The 23,726-nt window shown below is 32.5% G+C and overlaps 2 protein-coding genes across 2 annotated transcripts; both read left to right on the plus strand.

The window, feature by feature from the left end:
• Window positions 1-7,168: 7,168 nt before the first annotated feature.
• On the plus strand, window positions 7,169-9,657 carry LOC115972246 (universal stress protein PHOS32-like). Its single transcript, XM_031092460.1, has 4 exons — window positions 7,169-7,555; window positions 7,658-7,752; window positions 8,974-9,095; window positions 9,375-9,657. Exons 1-4 carry the CDS (start codon window positions 7,357-7,359, stop codon window positions 9,460-9,462), a joined length of 504 nt encoding a protein of 167 aa, XP_030948320.1. The 5' UTR covers window positions 7,169-7,356; the 3' UTR covers window positions 9,463-9,657.
• A 3,052-nt stretch (window positions 9,658-12,709) lies between these two features.
• LOC115972247 (universal stress protein PHOS34-like) lies at window positions 12,710-15,121 on the plus strand. The gene is made up of 4 exons (XM_031092461.1): window positions 12,710-13,064; window positions 13,247-13,341; window positions 14,415-14,536; window positions 14,823-15,121. The coding sequence occupies exons 1-4, from the start codon at window positions 12,851-12,853 to the stop codon at window positions 14,908-14,910; spliced, it is 519 nt and encodes a 172-aa protein (XP_030948321.1). The 5' UTR covers window positions 12,710-12,850; the 3' UTR covers window positions 14,911-15,121.
• Window positions 15,122-23,726: the final 8,605 nt, after the last annotated feature.

A 23,726-nucleotide genomic window follows, 5' to 3' on the forward strand; every position in this document is an offset into this window, starting at 1 on the left:
TTGTCTTTATATGTATATTTATTGATGATGCTATAATCGTCAGTCGAGTAGGATTGTCCAAATAGGTCAACACGCACTTCGTCTCTGTACCTGCAATGTCGTGAAAGGAATCCACTTTGGATGGTCACTGATGGGGTGTCAACCACAGAGTCTCTAATGGTAAAGTCAGCATATTAAGGCTAAAAGAAGTTATGAGAACTAGAAGTATCAGAGCTACGGTGTATGTGTATATTAGCATGTACCTTGTCTGGTTCTGAGGAGTGTTTATATATGGCTTCATTGCTTCTAGCCATTGTGGCCTTTATTGTGGCTTTAGTGCTTCTTTTGTAACGCCTCTAGGCTCATTTATGTGGGATTTGATGAACTTCCAATGGTTTGATAGCTAGTTTGTAATTGTCTGAGATATTAAATCCTCTATTAATAGCTTACCTTCCTTTGTCCACAAGGTGGAGAGATGGATGAAGGTGCTTAATGGGTTTGTCTGGGCAAGGAGGCTCATTGAGCCTATCATTTATAAATCTAAACTTTAAAAAAAAAAAAAAAAAAAAAACACTCAATTAGATATTTATTAAAAAAGTCCTATGTAAAACTTTGAATGTGTAATAATAATTGTGAGTACACAACTCGCCATTAAGCAGTTTTTGTCCGCTTTGGGGAGCCAGTCCCTCACGGTTTTGTCCTCGGCCCCGAGTGTGGTCTTTTGGGATTTTCACCTTCTTTGAGGCTTGACACCCTTAGTCCCACATCGGTTAGAGAACCCTCCCACTCATGGTTTATAAGCTTCTGGAGCAACCATGAGTGTACCGCTACTACACAAAGCGGACAAAAACTGCTTAATAGCGAGTTGTGTACTCACAATAATATTTATATTTTTAGTCCATTTAAAACTAATCTAGACTTTTTTTCAAAAATTTATTATTAGTTCATATATGAATTTCATTGAAGAAGTATACCAAGTGTACTATTTTCTAAAAAATTGGTTGACCATATTTTATTTGAAAAATGTATACATAAAACAAATTTGCATATTCTATAAAACAATACCTTTACAAGATATTTTTAAGAGTTGACAAAAATATAAAAATCACCATAAACAAGATTCAGCTTAGGTATAAACTTTAATATGAATCTAATTTTGATTTTTTTTTAATGAATCAATGAGTATGCAAGCACTAGATTATAAGCTAGTTTTTAATTATATTGATTCATATGTTGCTTAGCTATACATACATATCCACCTCTAAATTATAAGGAATTTAAAATAAACAACAGGAGTTGACTCTGTTAGGCAATCCTTAAGCAAAAAAATCAGAAGATAACTCATGTATTCTAATGCTTTTAGAATAATTTTCCTCTCAGGGTAATCAAACTAAGTACTTTGCTAACAAATTCTCAATAATAATTACATCCATAAGTATTTTTGTTATGGATCCCCTCAGGGAGCTCATCTGTCTAGAAGACTAGAAGTGATATTGTCTCCTATAGTGTCAAAAAACATTCTGTTAAGCTATTTGTTTCTCTGTGAACATGATAAAGAGTCCCAATTTTCAAACTCTACAGTTTAAGTCCAACAAGCCAATCTAGTCTTTGAGGGAGCAATAGTTGTTAGATTGCTACATAATATTCCTGGGTCCTGGCCAATATGGAAGCAGTGGAAATTAATAACCATGTTTTTTCTTCCTAATTTATCCTTTGCCAGGCCAATCCCAGTTTCTATTGCTTTCAAGTTGCAAATTATTATGCAAGATGCTTTTGTTTGAGAGGCTGTAGCAGAAGGAAGAAGCAAATTTTGTTCATGAAACTCAAATTGGCTTCTATTCTTTCACTGTTTGTAATCAATGGCCAATTGAATTCAACTGTAACCATCCAATAGGATGGGGGGCCCACTTAACAAAGCAAAGTGGTCCTTCCTATTTAGAGCAATGTGCAAATTCTATTTCTCTCTTTAATTGTTTTTTGAACCAATAAGCATAGTTTTCGTACGGAAAAAATGCGCTAAATCTCAACCAATATCATTCATTATTGTTCTTGTTACATTTTTCTCTAGTTAGAAAAGGATTTTAGTTAGTGTGGGGGAGTTTTAGTAAACTCAAATGACAAAAAATTGATAAAATCAACTAAAGAATTTGGGTACAAATCTCACCTTACCCAAACAAAACTTATTACCGTCTTGGCGTTCTAATTTAATGGTAAAAAACAATCAACATAGATTCTATTGAATTTAAAAATAAAAAATCAAGAAATTGCACTTTAGTTTGCTACTTTCTTGCCAAGTATTATATAAAGTAACCACACAAATGGCATATCTGATTTCCTACACAGTAGCAGAACCCCACAATTTGCACTTTCTTTAAAAAAAAATGAAGCCACCATTAAACAACTGCAACTAGTACACATTTTGAGTATAGTTTTCTTAAAAACGCACTTATGACAGTTTCAAGATATTTAAGATACCCTTTTCCAACAAAACTTCTTGCATATAGGCTTCTCTTTTAGTGCATTTGCAGCAGAAGCTATGCTTTTGAAACCAATTCATCGCTTGCTTCGCTAATAGCATATGTCATACTAGAACAACCCACTTGCCAGTCGGCATCGTTACCTACAACTTTTTTGCTATCTTAATAAAGACTCTCTCTACGACTCTGCTCACATCCATTGTTTAATAATGCCATTTTTAGATGAATATTAGTAATTAAAAATTTGTTTCACATTGTTTATTAGCTATATAAAAGGCATGGTTACTTTTATTTTATCCAAAAATAAAAGGCATAATTACGTTTTGAAATAAAAATGTGGAGCAGTAAGTAAGAGCATTAAATGTGGGTGTTTGATGCCAGTGCACTAATAATAATATAACGTGCACTTTTCTTATTTAATAACACACAAAAAAAGTGATAGTGTATGATCACATGGGTGGGTGACTAAGAAACTTAAATTATACAAAATTTAATGAAAAGACAATTTGAATATATCAACGTTGCAAAAAAAAAACATGCAAATACATGAAATATTACAAATAAAAGATAAATTGCAAAGTAAAAATGCTGATATGAGAATAATAAAGTAACCACAAAAATTTCATAACAAATCTTATGCAACAAGTTGTTAACTAGTAATTAGTGGGTAAATCATGTCAATATTGTACCCGGATTAGAATTAGTAACAGTTTATCACATAAGATTTACTGTGAAATTATTGTGAAAATGTTGTGGATGTAACATTACTCTTATATTTATTGAATTCAAATTCTTATGATTCTCAAGTTAAGGTGTTCAACATTTTTATTAGAGTAATCAAAATAAGTTAATTTAATATATAATATATATTTTTAAATTATATACATTCAATTTTTTTAAGTCAGGGTGGTCACAAAATATATTAGTTTAAAATAGTTATTTATATAATTTTTTTTTTTGTATGTATAATTTTTTTTTTTTTTGACGAGTGAGACCACCCTCACATTCAAGTAGAGCCGCCAGTGGGTGGGGGAGATAAGATTCAATTAAGCAAACCACTGAGGCACTGATGACTAATTGGATTTCAGTGGTGATTTCAGAAAACTTGACTATAAGATAATTGTGGCCAACAAAGAGATTACAAAGAGAAATTGACTTCGGATAAGTATGGCCAACAAAGAAAAATTGTAAATGGGAAAAGAAACACAGATTAAAATATTACACTGCCTTAGGTTTGATCTTTGATGTGAGTAGTGAGAGGGACTGAGCCTAATGAAGATTGTTAAACTTGTGCTACGTACATTGACTTGATATATGGGTGGTATTTGATGGGATACCCTTTTTTTTTTTTTGGTGATATGACGGGCTTTTGGGCTTGTATTGGGGGTTTATCCTTTTGTCAATGTGGTTCTGTTCACTACCACTTGGGCCTATATTTAATTCAGACCAAAAGCCCAGGAGTACTTATTTCATAAATCTGAGGTCCGCCAATGACTTCATAGGTGGCCCAATAGAGAAAAAGGTAGAAAGGCCCAGAACTAGAATGAAATAAATCTTGATGATATGAATTAGGATTTTTTTGGGCATTCCCAAAGATATTACTTTTTGTTTGTTTGTTTTATGGTTTTATGTACGTTGGGTATAGCTTATTTTTCCTTAGTTTGTTTTGTTTAAAAAACAAGATATGTAAAAGTAGAAAAATAAAATTTTAGAGTTTTGAAATGTTTATATAAACAATTTTTGAATTTTTTTTAAATATATATAATTATTTTAATGTTTTCAAAATTTAGTCTATAAAAATAAGAGTTAGCCCCCCCGCCCCAAATATTTGAATTAGTCCAATGATGCTCTTAAAAAAAAAATTGGTCTAATAGTAATAAAGATATAACTTTATTTTTCGTAATTTTATTTTTTATTGTAAAATGTGCTCTTATATCTGTTAAATATTTAATAAAGTTTGGCATCCAACATGTTTGAATCTATCTTTTTTAACCCATTATGTGGCGACTAATAAGTCATTGACTCATTAAAAAAATCTTGTCATTAAAACTATACATGAAATGTGTTTTTAGTTGCCACATAATAGGTTAGAGCAAGATCGCTTCAAATATGTTTGGAGACTAATTTATTCTTCCAAGTTTTGGATCATTCATATTTTTGAAAATTTCATTAGTTCGATTGAAAGATTTTTTACTTACTTCAATATAAAATTTTATAATTTGTATTTAAAATGAAATTTTCTAAGAATTTCACTATGAAAATGGAAAAAATGAATTTTATTTTATGAAAGATCACCATCAAACATAATTTTGATTGAAAATACTAAGCTCTCTCTCTCTCTCTCTCTCTCTCTCTCTCTCTCTCTCTCTCTCTCTCTCTCTCTATATATATATATATATTTTTTTTTTGCTAGGTTTGTGTATATATATAACTTATCAAATAAAAAAGTGTGTATATATATATGTGTGTATAAAAAAAACAAAAAAAAAACATGTATGTGTGTATATGTATATATATATATATATATATATATGTACAATAGCTATGCCATCAATAAATTATTTAAATTGCAAGTTTTTATAGTTTAAAATTATGCATAATATATAAGTTTATAGATTATATAGTAAATAATATCTGATTGACATGAAATTTGGCATGTGTATTAAGAGCATGTTGAACATGCAATTCAATGGTTAAATTTTCAAAATATGTAGTAACATTTATTTTATTGAATAAAGTTGTAATCTTAGGCTCAAGGGCAGAGCCAGGAATTTTTGTTTGGGGGGCCAAGTTGCAGCACTAATATATTTATCAAGACAACCCCTATATACATACGAACATCTTTAATTTTTTAGAAATTTCATAAACATAGAGGATACAAGAAAAAAATGTAATTCAGTGGTAATTTTTTCAAAATTTAGCCCCAATAAAAAATATTGAGTAAAGTTGTAGTCTTAAATTACGACCAATTTTATAATTAAATTTTGTCCTTCCAAAAAAAAAAAATGTTTATTGAATATCTATTAAGGAACTGATATTAAAAAGTTTTGATAGGAAATGCTGTTTTATGATTACAATTGTTTTACTTTTATCCCACTTGCTTTGTCTTTGGAAGAGTATCTCCATTCTTAATCGTTTTTGCGTCATTTGAAGTGTTGGGCCTTTTCTAGGGCCTATCCTACCTATGAAAAAAAGATTTTTTTTGGGCCATGGTCCAGCTCAATGCTTGTTGGTTATGGAAAGGAGATGTCTAAGCAAACCTGTCATTAATCCAACAGGACCAACACCTCTTATATATAAATATTTTTTTTTTTGAGAAACAAACACACACATAGAGGAGAGAGAAATGAATTCTAACACAAAAGCACACCACAACTCTACTAAAAAGTCATGGTACATCACTTATATTTAACTCACATGCAAAATCTTGGTTCTTAGATTCATTCTATGGTATACTATACATACACACCTGCACACAATTTTTTTTTTTTTTTGATAATTATTGGCATGCTTATCTAGTGCATGTTTGGATCCAACTTAATTTACGGTTGCGTTTTCTTCTCTTACGTTTTCTACTTTTTTTTTTTTTTTAGCAGCTTATGTTGACTTTTCTTCCATGAACAGTGCACGGATGTACTGTTTATGGACTCACAAACTTCACTTTTTATCAACTTTTTCTTTAAAAATGGGTCTCACGGCACTATTTACACATTTAAAAATTATTTTGCTACAGTGTTTTCAGTTTTCAATTTTCAATTTCAACAAAATAAGTTCTATCCAAACACACCCCTAGTGTTGGTTATACACATTTACAACCACAACTCCAGATTTTTATTATTGCACCGAATAATTATCGCTCTTGGTATGTTTATTGGCATTATTTGCTCCCTTTTATTGTTGTAAGGTGTGATTATCGAATTATTAAAAAAAATTGTGTTTTGGCCAAATAATTAAAAACAATCATTATAAAATAGATACCATAAATTCAAATAATATTGTTTAAAAAAAAAAAAAAATCTGAAATCAACTTCTATAGACAAGTAAATAACATGTAGTGCAATAGAGGTTTCATTTTCAAGGTTCAAATTGTGAGGATGGAAGATTCGAATTGTCTTTGAGTGAGTGGTATATATATATATATATATATATATATATAGTGCTGTGTTGTGTTTAGGTTGCAATTTAGTTATTTTTTGGCCTTAGGATTTGTAATTTAGTTATCAGAGATCAATTTTTAATGGGTCAATGTTAGCACTTTTATTGGTTCAATCTTGGTTGTATTTAGTTTGTGACGTTGGGAGGAGGAGTAAATCAACTAGTGAGTGAGAATTGAGAAATAACCTGAAAAATATATAAGTACAATCCATCCTAAAGAATAAATGGGGCTGGACTCTGGAGTTAACTTAGAAGGGCAATATAATATAATAGTGCAATAAACACATTAAAAATGAATTCGGAGGAGCCAGCAAAATAATGTTTTTAAAGAAAGATATCCTTTCTTAATTCTTATTATAGTATTTGTTTTTTTTCATAAATTAAACGTAGGAAAAGAAAGTGGACAACAAATAGCGTCCACGCAGTTTGCGTTTTCCGGTATAGGAGCCTGATCGAGATTGGAAGCTGAGTTGGCAAAATCTTTTGGCAAAAAGGAAAAGCAATAGCAATTTTTATATCATATGACATATCATAGCACTAATATTAACATTACGGGAATCGAATGAAGTTTCGTGGTGGATAGCTTGAAAACGACGCCGTCGTTTTCCTCATTAAAGTGGCTTTCAGAAAGAGAAAAGCGTCCATTTCTCGCTCTCTTTCTATAAATTCAAACTACTCCTAATCTCTAAACTACACTCCACAAACAAACAGCAAAGTTAAGTTCATTCACACAGAGAGATTCTCAATGGCAGGCCAAGCAGCAGTAGCAGTAGCAGAAAAGCAAGTGATGGTGGTAGGTATCGACGATAGCGAACGCAGCACCTACGCATTGGAGTGGACTTTGGATCACTTCTTCGCACCTTACGCCTCCGACCATCCTTTCAAGCTCGTCCTCGTCCACTCCAAACCCACTCCTTTCTCCGCCATAGGCATCGCCGGCCCTGGTATAAATTCTTATTTTCGGAGATTTTTTTTTTTTTTTTTTTTTTTTTTGTTTGGGGTTAATTTGAGTGAGAATTGTTATTTATTGTGATGGAAATTTGCAGGAGCCGCCGAAGTTTTACCGCTTGTGGATGCGGATTTGAAGAAGATCGCTGCCCGAGTTGTTGAAAAGGCTAGGGAACTTTGCTTTACTAAATCGGTATTTTTTTTAATTTTATTTTGAGAATCTTAATCTTGTTTTTTTTTTTTTTTTATCTTTAAGCATTTATTGGTTCTTGTTGCCTTAGGAATCTGACCCAGTGGGAAGCGTCATAGGAAAACTTGCTAGCTAGGCTGAAAAGTAGGAAACTGATTCTCAATGAATGGGACTCTCATAAAATTAAAAGATAAGTATGCGTTTGCGTACTGCCTTTTTTTGCGTGTACGTTTGCCTTTTTTATTGTCCTGTGCACTGTTTATAAAATTTGCAAATACGACTCAAAAATTAGATTTTACTGTATTATTCACCTTTTAAAAATATTTTACTATAGTATTTTTAGTAATAAATTTTATATTTTAAGTTTTTAGTAATAAACGTATCCAAACAGGCCTTAAATGTGCGTTTGCTTAGGGATGAATATACGTTTTGTGTTTTTTTGGCTGGTCTCATGACATTATTTATGGATCAACCACCCTCAACAAACGCAGCAACAGTATTTTATGGGTCCGATAGCATTATTCATATTTTTAAAAATTATTTTGTTATAATATTTTCAGTAATAAATTTTTAGTTTTTAGCAAATAAATGATATCCAAGCACCCAAAATTCGAGTAATGAAAAGCTAGCATATTAGTCAAGCGGTTCGGATGGGATGAGCGCAAGTATTAAAAAATGTCACCCGAAAGAGTGGATGTGAACAATTACTGTACATGGTCAACTTGTCAATTTGTGCACAAAATCCAGGCATAGAAAATGAAAAATAAAAAATAAAAAATTGTAGCTTGGGGAGTTGAGGAAACAGAGAGATCATAACAGAGGAATCTGATCACAATTGAAAGGTATGCACTAATGCACATTGACTCAATTCGAGCAAAGATATTAATGTTGATACCACTGTTTGCACTTCACCTAAGCGGACAACAAAAACCGGAAATCCATTGATCAGCACCGAATTAAATTTTGCAATTTCGTAGTTAAGCACTTTGGAGGCAATGTGATAGTGGTGGATGGTCTCTCAAATGGCACACAATGCTCATATTATGATAGTGAGTTCATCCTTGAAAGTATCTATAAATACAAATATACATACATACTTGCAAGTATATACATAATACCCGTGTTTTGGTATCTTCAGCGGAAATTGTCATATCTTACACATGGAAACTCAGGCTTCTAAGCCCAGCCCAGGCAACATCTTTTAATGTTTCCGAATGTATGCAGGTGCAGGATGTGATAGTGGAGGTGGTTGAAGGAGATGCTAGGAATGTTCTTTGTGAGGCAGTGGAGAAACACCACGCATCCATTTTGGTTGTGGGTAGTCATGGCTATGGAGCTATCAAGAGGTATTGATCTAAACCTTTATTCTTATTTTTGTTTTCATAGTTTACAAATGTTGAATTGTAAAGAAGTTGGTAGTGAACTTTTTTTTTTTGCATTAGTCTGACATTTGATCTTGATCAAAACAAGTGCTTCTATTGTTACCTGTAACAAGCAAGAACTCATGAACATGTTACCACTTACGACCTATGATTCATTGTCCGTTTCTAGGAAACTTTTGGTGGAAATATGTTGCTCATCCATGAAACTTTGAAGTTTTAACAATCAATTTAATTTTCATGCAGGGCTGTTTTAGGCAGTGTCAGTGACTACTGTGCTCATCATGCCCACTGCACGGTGATGATTGTGAAGAAGCCCAAAATCAAACACTAAGAGCCACCATAGCTGCTTCACATAAAAATGTATTGCAGTTGGATCAGTTAAGGGATCATACATAATAAAAAATAAATTTGATGATGTACAACGTGTTTTTCTATCTTTGCATTTGACAGTTGCTCTTGAACTGGAATCTTTTACTCAACTCAACTTTGAATGATATGTTGATATTTCATTGTAAGCGTTCAATTAGGAATTGTTTCCCGTAAGTGATACTTGCACTCGCAAGTAAGCATTCCAAGTTTCCAACTGCCCAAAAAGACCAGGTGCATTTTTTTTATACATTGATATCTGCATCTCTGAAGCAAAGCATGTTTCCATGGCCATCAACTGTGAAACTATAAACATATCACGAAGGGACCAAAGCACTTTCTCAGTCCTTTACCATACAATCAAACATCATGGGTGAGCTAGCATAGTCAATGGCGGTTCCAAGAATTTTTTTCAGGGTGTTTCTCAACCAGGGACAAAATGGGCTTCAGCCCTTTTCGGGCAAATTAATTAGCTTTTTTCCCTTCTTCCCAAACTAATTAGAAAAATGCCCCTCTTTTGAAACTCGACTTTCTCAAAATCGAGTTAAAAAAAAAAAAAAAAATCTAGAGCCCAATAGTGACATTTTTTAAGGACTTAAAGTGACGTTTTAAGAACCTATAGTGATGTTTTATAACTTGATATCCATGAAATCGAGTTATAGGCAATAAAATTGCCTATAACTCGATTTCATGGATATCAAATTACAAAACGCCACTATAAGTCCTTAAAAACGTCACTATAGGTCCTTGAAAATGTCACTATAAGGTTTAATTCGATTTTAAAAAAGTCGAGTTTCAAAAGAGGGGCATTTCCCTAATTAGTTTGGGAAGAAGGGCAAAAGGCTGATTAATTTGCTCGAAAAGGGCAAAAGCCCATTTTTTCCTCTCAACCAGCATAAATTACACAATCCAATAAAAAGAAAATTTTATATATTGACAACAATAATAAAAAAAAACACAAATACATAAAGTTTTACAACATAAAACTTCTAGAGTTCAGTTGTGGTTGTTGTTAGTGTTGCTAAACAGGGATGGACAACGATGATTGTGGAGAGTAAATAAGTTTCTTATTTCCTTTTAGCCTTTAGGTTTGATTTAGTTTTAGTTTAAATTGTTTAATGACTTGTGAATCCATGAGGCACTAAGGCAGTGAGGATTTTTTTTTTTTTTATAATATTTGTTGAATTAAAAACGTAATTGTGTTGGTGTTGGAGTAGTGATAGTCTTAGTCTGAGATAAGATTGAACTTGTACTGAGCTTTTCTATTGGCATTTGGTTTGGGCCTTGTTAGTAGTTTTATTATATATATATTTTTTAGATTTTCGTTCAATTATTATTATTTGTTTTTGTTTTTTTCCATGGTTTTATAAACCAGTACGGTAAAAGAACTGGTTTTGGGACTGGTTATTGGTTTTTTGGTTGGTCCGAGATCCAACCATTGGTCGAACCGGTGACATCATAAATAATATAATTAATAAAATTTTAAATTATATAAATTAAAATATAATAGGTTAATTACTAATAATATGATAGCAAAATGTAAAAATATAATATTTAGTGACACTTTTCGTGTAAATTTGATCAAGTTTCCTTAGAATGGACAATAATCACATGTTTAATTATAATCATAAAAATAAAAAGTTTATTTTTTTTATATATAATGAATTAATTGATGTTATATAAAAATTAAGTAACTTTTTAAGTTTATTCATTTAATTAACTAAAATTACTATTTTTTTTTTCTAATCAAAATTATCAGAAAAAGAAAAGTAGTTGTACAGTGAAAAAAGCTAAATTACGTGACTTTGACCAATTAGCTGTATAATATATATTATAATGTTTTTGAGGAAAAATAGTCGTACAATGACAGTGTGTCATGTAAAGCAAAAACTAAAAGTAAAGTTGTAGTATAGGCTTAAAAGAATATAAAAGCATGTGGCTCTTTTTGCTGGAAAGACCCTAATATATTGTTAAGTTACTCAAATTATGGACCAAATTTAATTTTATTGGCATAAAAAAATTCAAGGTGTTCCCAAAATTTTTTTAAAGGTAGATAAATATAAAATTTTAAATTATTATGTATACATTTTTTTTTTCCAGGTAGATAAATATAAAATTCAAGGTGGTCCTGGGACCACCCTGGCCATAAGGTGGTGTCGCCCCTGAGCATTGCTTCTCTACATAATGTGAGAATTCACACCACCCTCAACAAAGGAAATGTCCTAAATAAGGAATTTGTTTATGTCAATTGTAACTAACTAATTGAAAAAAGATAGGATACTAGTAACTAAGTAATTGAAAAGATAGGATATTACAACAAATAAGGTTTTCCTAAATGGTTTAAAGAGTAACCTTATAGTCACAACTATTTTACAATATTTTTACAAACTGTTGATGTAATCAATTCCTTTTGGTTTTTAGATAAATTTACTATTATCAATTTGTAAAATAGGTTGTGTTTTTAGCATTTTTCAATATTAAATTTTTTTTTTTTTGAGAAACTCCAATGTTTAAATCCCATCCACACAAAATATAGAGTAAAATAAAATAATCGGTATCTTAGCCAAATAATAAGAGTTGACCTCTCTAAATGAATCTTTAACTATTTTTTTTTTTCCATTAATCTCTTGTGCCCAATAAATAAATAAATAAATAAAAACTATTTCGGAGATTAAAAACCCAACAATTGCTTTTTAATGTTTTAAGTAAAATATATAATAAAAAAATGTTTTTTTCTCATAAATTAAATGTAGGAAAATTGAAAACAAACAGCGAGCACGCAGATTGCGTTTTCCAATATAGGGGACTGATTGGAAGCTGAGCTGGCAAAATATATCCTTTGACAAAATGCAATAGAATTTTTCAGTTGAAGGCTAGGTTCAGTGCATATAGTATACATGAACGTTAGATGATGATATGTGTTGAAAAGTTGATACATATTATAATCTCAACCATCCAGAACAAGTGGCCGCTAACCCAATCCTCACCCGAATTTTCATAGCAACTTGCTTCCGGGAATCATGAAAGCATCGAATGAGTTACGTGGATAACCAGAAAACGACAACGTCGTTTTCCTCATTAGCTGTCAGCAGTGGCTTCCAGCGAAACTAATTATTTTGTTGGAATTAAAAAATTATTACTAAAAAATTAATTAAAATAGAATAAATAATAGTAAAAATAAACTTTTTAACGGTCAAATTAATTTCCATTTATATTCCTGTTCCAAACGCACGATATGTCTCCTCTCTCTTTCTATAAAGCAAAATGCCAACTAATTCTAAAAATTAGTTGAAATAAATAATCAGCAAAAGCTCTGATTGTCACTCTTCAATTCAACAGAGAGAGATTCGAAAATGGCAAGCCCAGCAGAAGTAGAAGCAGAAGCAGTAGCAGTAGCAGAAAAGCAAGTGATGGTGGTAGGTATCGACGATAGCGAGCAAAGCACCTACGCTTTGGGGTGGACTCTGAAACACTTCTTCACACCTTACGCCTCCAACCATCCTTTCAAGCTCGTCCTCGTCCACGCCAAACCCACTGTTTCCTCTGCCGTAAGTCTCGCCGGACCTGGTATAAAATAAAACTTCCATCCTTTTCATGTTTTATTTCATCAAATACCCAACAACAAAAATGATTCGAAATGATATTATATAGCTAGAAATGGATTTATAGACGTGGAATATTGTTTTTGTTTTTGGGTAAGTTTGGTTTATTTGAGTGAATTGTTATTGATTGTGATGGATAATTTTTAGGAGGCGCCCAAATTTTACCGATGGTGGAGGCTGATTTGAAGAAGATCACTGCTCGAATTATTGAAACGGCCAAGGGACTTTGCGACAGAAAATCGGTATTTATTTATTTTTAATTTTATTTTGGGACTTTAATCTTTTTTTCCTGAATTATTAAAATTTTCAAATATAGGTTTTTTTTTTTTTAATTAAAATTTTTTAACTCGATAATTGGGGATGAAAGGATTTGAATCTTGGCGTTAAACGCTAAGAGATGACAGATGTGTTACAAAGCACTTTGGCAATATTAAAAGTCAATATTACGGATATCTGCTTTACCATGTTTATATAATGCTGACATGATACGTTTGATCATATGCTGGTCTCAAAATTTTATCATTGAACAATTCAATGGCTTTAAAAAGTTAAAAAAATAATAATGATAATAATAAATGAAATTTTAGTGATTTTTCTTTATGCATATATTGATTAAGCTGAATAATCTAATACTAGGAATCTAACCCGGTGGTAAGGGTCTTTGGAAAATTTACTAGCTAGGTTGACAAGTAGAAAACTGATTCTCAATGAGTTTCTAATTCAAACCCCTCTCACAAAAGTAAAAGATCAAAATTCAAGTAATGGAAAGCAATTAAAGAATGTCATCTGAAAGAGTGGATGTGCGCAATCACTGTACATGGTCAACTTGTCAATTTGTGCACAAAATCCAGGCATAGAAAATGAAAAACAAATGTAGCTTGGGGAGTTGAGGAAACAGAGAGATCATAGCAGAGGAATCTGATCACAAATGAAAGGGATGCACATTGACTCAATTCAAACCAAGATGTTAATGCTGATACCACTGTTTGTCACTTCACCTAAGAAACCCACAAAAACCAGAAATCCATTGACCAACATCTAAGTAAATTTTGTAATTTCAAAGTTAAGCACTCTGGAGGCAATGTGATAGTGGTGGATGGTTTATCAAATGGCATATAATGCTCACATTATAATAGTGAGTTCATCCCTAAAAGTATGTATATATACACATATACATATATACTTGTGAGTATACTCATACATAATACCAGTGTTTTGGTATCTTATGCTGAAATTGTCATGTCTTACACATGGAAACTCAAGAGTTTTGAGCCCAGCCCGGGCAACTTCTTTTAAAGTTTCCAAATGTATGCAGGTGCATGATGTGAAAGTGGAGGTGGTGCAAGGAGATGCTAGGAATGTTCTTTGTGAGGCAGTGGAGAAACACCATGCATCCATTTTGGTTGTGGGTAGTCATGGCTATGGAGCTATCAAGAGGTATTGCTCTAAACCTTTATTCTTATTTTTGCTGTCATGGTTTACAACTGTTAAATTGTAAAGAAGTTAGCAGTGAACTTTTTTATTTATTTTCTGCCATTAGTCTGATATTTGATCTTGATCAAAACAGGTGCTTCTATTGTTAACTCTAACAAGCAAGAATTCAATAACATGTTACCATTTACTACTTATGATTCATTTTTTGCTTCTTAGAAACTTTTGGTGGAAATATGTTGCTCATCCATGAAACTTTGAAGTCTTAACAATCAATTTAATTTTCATGCAGGGCTGTTTTAGGCAGTGTCAGTGACTACTGTGCTCATCATGCCCACTGCACGGTGATGATTGTGAAGAGGCGCAATATCAAACACTAAGCCACCATACCTGCTTCACATAAAAATGTATTGCAGTTGGATCAGTCAAGGGATTGTACTTAAAAACAAATTTGATGATGTACAAAGTGTCTTTCTATCTTCGCATTTGACAGTTACTCTTGAACTGGCATGTTTTACTCTGCTCAACTTTGAATGATATGCTGATATTTCATTGTAAGCGTTTGATAGGAATTTGTTTCCCATAACAAAAGCATTCCAAGTTCCAACTGTCAAAAAGAGCAGGTGTATTTTATTTTTATACATTGATAACAGCATCTCTGAAGCAAGGCATGTTTCCATGGTCATCAACTGTGAAACTATAAACATATCATGAAAGGACCAAAGCACTTTCCCAGTCCTTTTACCATACAATCAAATATCATGGGTGAGCTAGCATAGCTCCTCTACATAATGTGGGCATTCACACCAAATTCAACAACTTAGCTTCTCACAAAACATATAGCTAAACTCAACTTAAACCGTCCTGCGTCACAATTTGTCAAAAAAGACAATGTTCATCAACACACAATTTTATATTATTCTCTCTCTGTCTCTTTCTCTGGACCTCCATGGTTGAGCTCCTTGAACTCATTCACCCTCTTGAACTCATCTTCCCCTCTCTCTTTAGATTAGCTCAGGTGGTTGTGGCTCCATTTTCAAAATTGGGTCAAGTGGCTGTGGTTGGGTTGTGTTTACTCTAGATAACTGGGTTTGTGTTGGTTTATGCTTGTATGGTTTGATTTGGGTTTGATATGTGTTGGTTTATGGGTTTGATCTCTGTGTTTGGTTTGATCTGTGTTTTGTTGTTTTAGATAAGAAATTAAAACCAACTACGGAGAACAATGTTATCAGCTTTAAAAATTTAGATGCCATTACTTACAATTTTCTCCATTCATTCTCATAAAAAAATTCTTTAAGAGTTGCATGAGATTAAAAAGAATTTTGTATTTAATAGAATAAGTGGAAAGCTGTATTGCTTCTAAAACTATTGTCGGACTTGTTAAGGTGACTTTGGATAAAAATCAATGGCACCTCGAAAAAAAAAAAAAAACTTTTTTAATGGCATCTAGATAAATTGTTATGCTGAGAACTGTTAAAGTTGACACAAGTTTGTCCTCTCACCCGCCGACATTAACTTCTTAATTATGCATTTTCTAAGGCAGCCTAAAGAAAAAACAAATATCCATTTGTGGATTTTGTTAAAATCACAAGCTAAAATGAAGCCTCAAATCAAGAAAATCACAAAAAGTTCAAGAAAGCTCTAGAAAACAGAGAGAAAATTTTGAGTGAAAGAGAGAATCTTTTATTGCTAAATTCTGTGAATTACAAAGACTAACTAATTTAGACACAATAACCTCTATTTATACTAGCAGTTACAGATTAGAAAGAGCAAAAGTGCGGGAAATACTCTAACAAACTCTAATAGAATTTCCTAAAACTCTCTTCCAATAAGATTAGGACAAGTGTCACTCTACATCTAACTAACTAACTAACTAGCTACTCTCTCACATGTGTAACTCACATGCTTTTGCTTAACTCTTCAACATTGCAAGTAATTTCTTCAACCACACCTTAAGCCTCTTCTGGTTTCTACTTTGATCACACTGCCTTACTTGTGCAACTGTTTTCTTCAAACCGCACTTGCTTCCATTCTTCAATTCAATTTTACCCTTCTTCAATTCAATTGCACCCTTAATCTTCTTCTTAACATTCCCCCTCAAGACCAAAGCTGCTTCTATTGTAGAAATAACTTCTGTGTCTTGTAGTGACTTTGGATAAGTAATGCTGGTACTGAAAATGTTGATCAAGCCTAGCTTACTTATTAGGTCAATGAAGATAGGTACACCAAGTGCTTTAGTGAATACATCAACCAATTGCAAATTAGTTCTCACATGAAAAGTTTTGATCATACCTACCTATATCTACTCCCTAATCAAGTGGCAATCCACTTCAATATGTTTAGTCCTCTCGTGGAACACATGATTTGCAGCTATGTGTAAAGCCGCCTTGTTCTCACAATAGAGAATTGTAGCTTTTGAATGCTCAATTCTAAAATCTTCAAGCAAGTAGAAAAACCAAGTAATTTCACTGCAAGTTGAAGCCATTGACCTGTATTCAGCCTCAACTGAAGGCCTAGTCACAGTATTTTGTTTTTTTGATCCCCAAGAAATCAAATTCTCTCCAAGAAATACACAATATCTTGTTTGACTTTCTAGTATTCGGGCAACTAGCCCAATCTGCATCACAAAATGCTTTCAACTTGAAATCTAATTTTGCTGAGAAAAACAAACCTTACTCTGGAGTATGCATACTGTATTGCAAAACCTTAACTACTACCAACATGTGAGGCTGCCTAGGCTTGTTCAAGAATTGACTAAATTTGTTCATAGCATAATAGATGTCAGGTTTGGTCAAGGTCAGGTACATCAACCTTCCAATTAACCTCCTATATTGTGAAGGATCATCAATTAACTCACCCTCATCCTTGGACAATCTGAGATGTTGTTCCATAGGTGTTCTCATGGGCTTGCAACCTAACATTCCTGAATCTGATAGCACTTCTAATGCATACTTTCTTTGATTAAGACTTATACCCTTCCCATTTCTGGCCACTTCTAAACCCAAGAAATACTTCAAGGCTCCTAAGTCTTTTATCCCAAACTTAATATCTAAAAGCTTCTTCAAATCAGCTACACATTGTGAATCATTTCCAATGATCAATATGTCATCAACATACACTAAAAGAGTTGTGAAACAAGAACCCTTTGAGTGTACAAAAAGAGCATACTTAGATTTGGACTACACAAATCCTAACTCAATGATTGTTGTTGACAATTTGGCATGCCACTACTTGCTGGCTTGCTTCAAGCCATAAAGAGACTTCCTCAACCTACATACAAGAGGTCTAATAGTAGCATTAGAGCAGCCCCCCTTGTTGTGAAATCCCTAGGGTAAAGACATATGCACTTCCTCATCTAAATCACCATGAAGGAAGGCATTGTTAACATCTAACTGATGCAAAGACCAACCTTTGATAGCAGCAATGCATAACAACACCCTAACTGAGACTGATTTAGCAATTGGTGAAAAGGTTTCGGAGTAATCTAGCCCCTTTTGCTGAGTATACCCTTTAGCCACTAATTTGGCTTTGTACCTCTCCACTGAACCATCAAGGTTATTTACACGCAATTGGAGCCTCCCCAAGGGGTAAAGGAACAACATCCCAAGCATGATTGAGCTCCAAAGCAGAAATCTCTTATCCATTGCTTCCTGCCAAGCCTTTGAAAGCATAGCCTGATGGTAAAACTTAGGTTCAACTTCAACACTAGCAACAAGAGCAAAAGCTTGATGGGAAGTGCTAAGGTTAGCATAAGAAAGGTGCTATGCAATATCATAAGGACTACTTGAAGGTGGTTTAGTGGTAAGCAAAGAACAAGAATAGTCCTGCAAGTAAGAAGGTAGTTTATGGACCCTAGTGGATTTTCTAAGTTGAGTGGAAGGTATAGTAGTAATTGGAGGAGGTGGATCAATGGGTGAATCAAGTGCAGGAGATGGTGAAGTAACATCATTAACATAAGCAACTAGAGGAACACATTCTGTAGTAGCAATAGTATCTACGGCAGAATCACTAACAGTAATGGGAAGATGCTTATTAGAAAAAGTAGGTGAGGAAATAAAATCTAAGGAGATAGGTGTGATAAAAGAAGGATTAGTTTCAAAGGAAGGAAGCACATCTGTCAAAGGATTAGAATCAAAAGGATCAAGGTTCTGAGGAAGAACATGAGATTGAAAAGGGAATATGGACTCATAAAAGTGCACATCTCTTGAGATGAATACTGAATGTGTAGCAAGATCCATTAGTTTATAACCTTTAACACCAAAAGGATAACCTAGAAACACACATTTAGTGGCTCTAGGTAAAAATTTGTGCCTGTTGTATGCTAGTGTAGATGCATAACAAAGACATCCAAACACCCTAAGGTGTGAAAAACAAGGTAACCATCCAAAAAAAAACTTTATAGGGTGTCTTATTTGCAAGAACAGAAGAAGGTAACCAATTGATAAGGTATAAACAACTATGAGCACACAATCTCCCCAAAATTCTAAAGGAATATTTGATTGGAATTTAAGTGCTTTAGCCACATTTAAAATGTGTTGATGCTTTCTCTCTACAATTGAATTTTGTTGAAAGGTTTCAACACAACTCAAGTGGTGCATTATGCCCTTGGATTTAAAAAAACCTCTTAGTAGAAACTCAGTGCCAATGTTTGTTCTTATGCACTTTATTTTCCTATTAAACTGAGTTTTAACAAAAGCATAAAACTATGGCAATAGAACTCGAGTTTCTGATTTAGTTTTCATCAAATAAATCCAAGTACATCTAGAGAAATCATCAACAACAGTAAGAAAATACTTGTATCCATCAACAATAAGAGTGGAAAAAGGACCCCACAAATCACAATGAATTAGATCAAAAGGTAAATTAGAAACATGAGTGCCAGAAGAGAAAGGCAATCTCTTTTGCTTTGCTATTGGACAAATGTCATAATGAGCAGTCTTATTACACTGTACAAAAGACACAATCTTATTTACAAGCTCATGTTTACCACTTGAAGGGTGCCCTAGTCTAAAATGCCAAAGGTCAAAATGAGTAGAAACTGAATGATAGTGAGTAGAGGCTGGGATAGAAGACAAATCCTTGTACTTGTTATCCAGCAGATACATTCCATTTTGCTCTCTACCCAGACCAATCGTGCTCCAGAGAGCAAGATCCTGAATGAAGCAAAATGATCCAAGAAAAATAAGGTAACAATATTGTGATTTTTTCAATTTACTAATAGATATGAGGTTAAATAAAAGAAGGAACACATAACACATCAGTAACAATCAACTTCTAAGACACTAGTTGAACTATGTTGTTATCACTGCTACTAAGAAAGAATGGATTGACAGAATCTTCATTCATAGTAGAAGAAGATTGATTGTTTGAAGCTTCTTCAGTGGATGCCACTAATGGAGCTTTGAAGCTTGAAGAAGAACAAGATGAAATTCAAAGAATTCAAGCAAAAAAAAAAAAAAAAAGATCTGAACTTGTTTAACGCTCTGATACCATGTTAAAATCACAAGCTAAAACAAGAAGCCTCAAATCAAGAAAGAAAATTACAGAAAGTTCAAGAAAGCTCTAGAAAATAGAGAGAAAATTTTGAGTGAAAAAGAGAAACTTTTATTGCTAAATTCTATGAATTACAAAGACTAACTAATTTACACACATTAACATCTATTTATACTAGTAGCTACAGATCAAAAAAGGAGCAAAAGTGCTAGAAAAACTCTAACAAACTTTAACAGAATTCCCTAAAACTCTCCTCCAATAAGATTAGGATAAGTGTCACTCTACATCTAACTAACTAACTAACTACTCTCTCACACGTGTAACTCACATGCTTTTGCTTAACTCTTCAACATTGCAAGTAATTTCTTCAACCACACCTTAAGCCTCTTCTGGTTTCTGCTTTGATCACACTGCCTTGTTTGTGCAACTGTTTTCTTCAAACCACACTTGCTTCCATTCTACAATTCTATTTTACCCTTCTCCAATTCAATTGCACCCTTAATCTTCTTCTTAATAGGTTTACAACTCCTTTGTAATATTTTTCTTTGAAAGTTTGTGTTCATTATGTTTATAGTTTATACCATATTTACAATGAATTTTGTGTCGATGAATTGTTCAGTCCGTTGGATTAATTTAGCAAGTCATGATAAAATGTATTCATGTTTTATGTGTTTAGTGAGTGTTGAGTGTGTTTGAAGTTTGGTTCAAGTCCAAGACAAGACCGAGGATTCAAGCCCAACAAGAATTGAAGTTTCTTGAATTTTGATACTAGCTCAGATCAATCAAGAGTCAAAATCTTCTATCCCACTTTTCCTGCTCCACCCTATACTCCACCAATAAAACTTGCCACATGTTCACTTAATTAATTAATTACTACCATTAATTAATAATGGTAGTATTAATAAGTCAATAATGGTAATATTTAATTAGTTAGGTGAATATGTGACAAGTTTTTATTGGTGGAGTAGAAAGTGGAGCAAGAAAAGTGGGACAGAAGATTTGGACTCATCAATCAAAAGTCACAAATCTATAGAAGAGTCTGTGAATTTAGAGCTATTTTGGGTAACGTCAATAAGTTCTATACAAGGTATCAGATTAGAATATAACTATTCTATTTGTAAACTTTGATTTTATATAGTGGATTTGTTTTTCTTGGAGTTGGTGGTTAAGCCCTCATGACTTGTAGTAATTTTTACTTAGAAATAGTTGTTCCATTGGTTTTCCCTACATTATCATATTGCATGTTCATGTGTTTCAACTATTTTTTATTTTATGAAATATTATGCGTGATTACATTGACCAATCCTTGAACATTTATAGTTGGACTAATTAATATGCTCAGCTTATTAATTGGTTAATTAGCAAAACTAGGGCCTAAATCCCCTAACATGAACAATTCTATTTGAATATTGTGGGGGGAAGGAGCATCTACTCCAAGTGGATGGCATATCGAGGGCATTCTACTGCTCCTCCTTCACTCAAAAGTGGTACTTCTCCATCTAGTGGAGGTTGAATAGTTATATAAACTTGAAAATAGGGGGAAAAATTGCCTCAAGTGATTAATTAAGTGTAAAATTTTGACCTTTTTAAAGTTTAGACACATTCAACTATTTTCTTCTCCACCCCTCCTTCTACGATTATTAATTTTTTATTTTGAAGGTGACATTTTTATTTCTCGTTTAATTCATTCTTTCAAAAGTGACTTTGATAATGATACCCTTTTTTAATTTCACCTTCATGTCATTTATATTGGATATGATCAATTGTGAATATTACATGCATATAATACACATGGTAATGACTAATGAGCCAGCAGATTTGATCAATCATAATTACAAAAATTAAAGAAAACTACTTGCTCTTTTTATATTTAAGTTACATCCGATATCAATTATATATACTTCATTTGGAGTATTTGACAGTGTTTTTTAGTGTCGTTCTAGTTTGCGAAAAAAAAAATTCTTTTATATATATAAAGACCTTAAGCATACAATTAAAAAAAAAAGGGAGACAGAGAAAAGGGTTTGAACATTGTATTATTTTATAGCCCTCATGGTAATGAGCCAGCAGATTTGATCAACTATTACTAGAAAAATCAAAGCAAACCACTTGTTCTTTTTAAATATAATTATAATTTAAAAAAAAAATACGTTAAGAAATTTAATACCATATAATTAAACACTTAATCACAGCCATAAAGATTTAATCAAACATTGAGTACTTTATTTAGCTCTCATTTTCAAGATCCATTCTTCTACTATAATATATTTTCCTTCACAAGCAGCAAGAGCCAAGAGATGCCTTTGAGATATACTGTCAGATATTTTCATGTATGCAGCTTCAAGAAAAGTGGGGGCAAAATAAGAAGCTAAAATTTTCACAATTTTTCTTTTTAAAAAATTGTATATTGTTGGTTATATCACTTGAATATAGTAGAATACTAGTGTTCTTTGACATATGGCAATGCTACAAGTTTAACAATGGGAATAGACAAATTGACAACAATATGAAAGGTGACACATTCTTCTCTAGCTAGAATAATAAACAACTTAATTTGAGAATTTGATTGTCACAACTCACAAGGAATCCTTTACATCACTGAATCAGTCTTAAATTAGAGGCTAAATAAACTAAATTCTTTACAATTTAAGTGGGTTGCAGATAGACAAACTGTAATATTTTTTTGAGTGTAATGGTTTTAAAAAGTCCAATATCTGCAACCCACTTAAGCATAATAGAAAAACTGTAATATTTTTTTAAGTATTTAGTTTTATTTTGCTGAATAAGAAAACTAAATACTTAGCACTTTTATGTGAAATTGTTAATGGGTAATATCATAATTAGTTGTCATATTTATAATTTAATAACTTTTATTCAAATTTTTTTGTTGAAAACTTATTCAAATTAAATATACAATTAAAAGCATACACAAGTGTAAGGTCTACCTGTCTACAACTAATATTTTCGTACTTATAAACTTATCCAAAAGGTACAAACACAAGTTTCAGTTTTTGTATAAATAGTCTGACTAGTAATCTCTATTCAGTATTCTCATTGCCTTCATTCATCAAATCCTCAATTAACTGAGCTAGTCCAAGCACTCTTGACTGCCAAAGAGAACAACTTAACCAACATAATTGCAATGGCCATTGTTGAGAAGCAAGTGATGGTGGTTGGTATTGATGATAAAGAACACAGCACATTTGCTTTGGACTGGACCCTGAAGCAGTTTTTCACTCCCTTTGCTTCAAACCCTATTTTCAGGCTTGTCATCGTCCAAGCCAAACCATCTCCTTCTGTCTTTAAACCTGGTATCTCTAAATATGTAAAATATGCATTACATATACAAACATAGTTCATGCATGCGAGCACACACGTTTACATGCACGAAATGGATACACTTATTATATATACACTTACATGTTCATATATATTTTGATGTATATTTTAAATATATACAAATATACTTCTTTTTAGGAAAAAAAAAAGAGAAAAGTATATGTTTGGTCACTAAAATTTGGAATAAGTTTGATTATGGTCTCCTAAATATGAGAATGGTTTGATTTTAGTCCCTTAAATATTGGGTTAGTTTGATTTTGATCTCTTAAAAATGTTGTTAATTTGATTTAATTCCTAAAAATTTGGTGCTTCAGCATTCTATTAGTCAAAATAGATGGAATGATCAAATTGTTCTCCATTTTTA

The sequence above is a fragment of the Quercus lobata genome, chromosome 12 (assembly GCF_001633185.2).
Source record: "Quercus lobata isolate SW786 chromosome 12, ValleyOak3.0 Primary Assembly, whole genome shotgun sequence".
Taxonomy (NCBI): domain Eukaryota; kingdom Viridiplantae; phylum Streptophyta; class Magnoliopsida; order Fagales; family Fagaceae; genus Quercus; species Quercus lobata.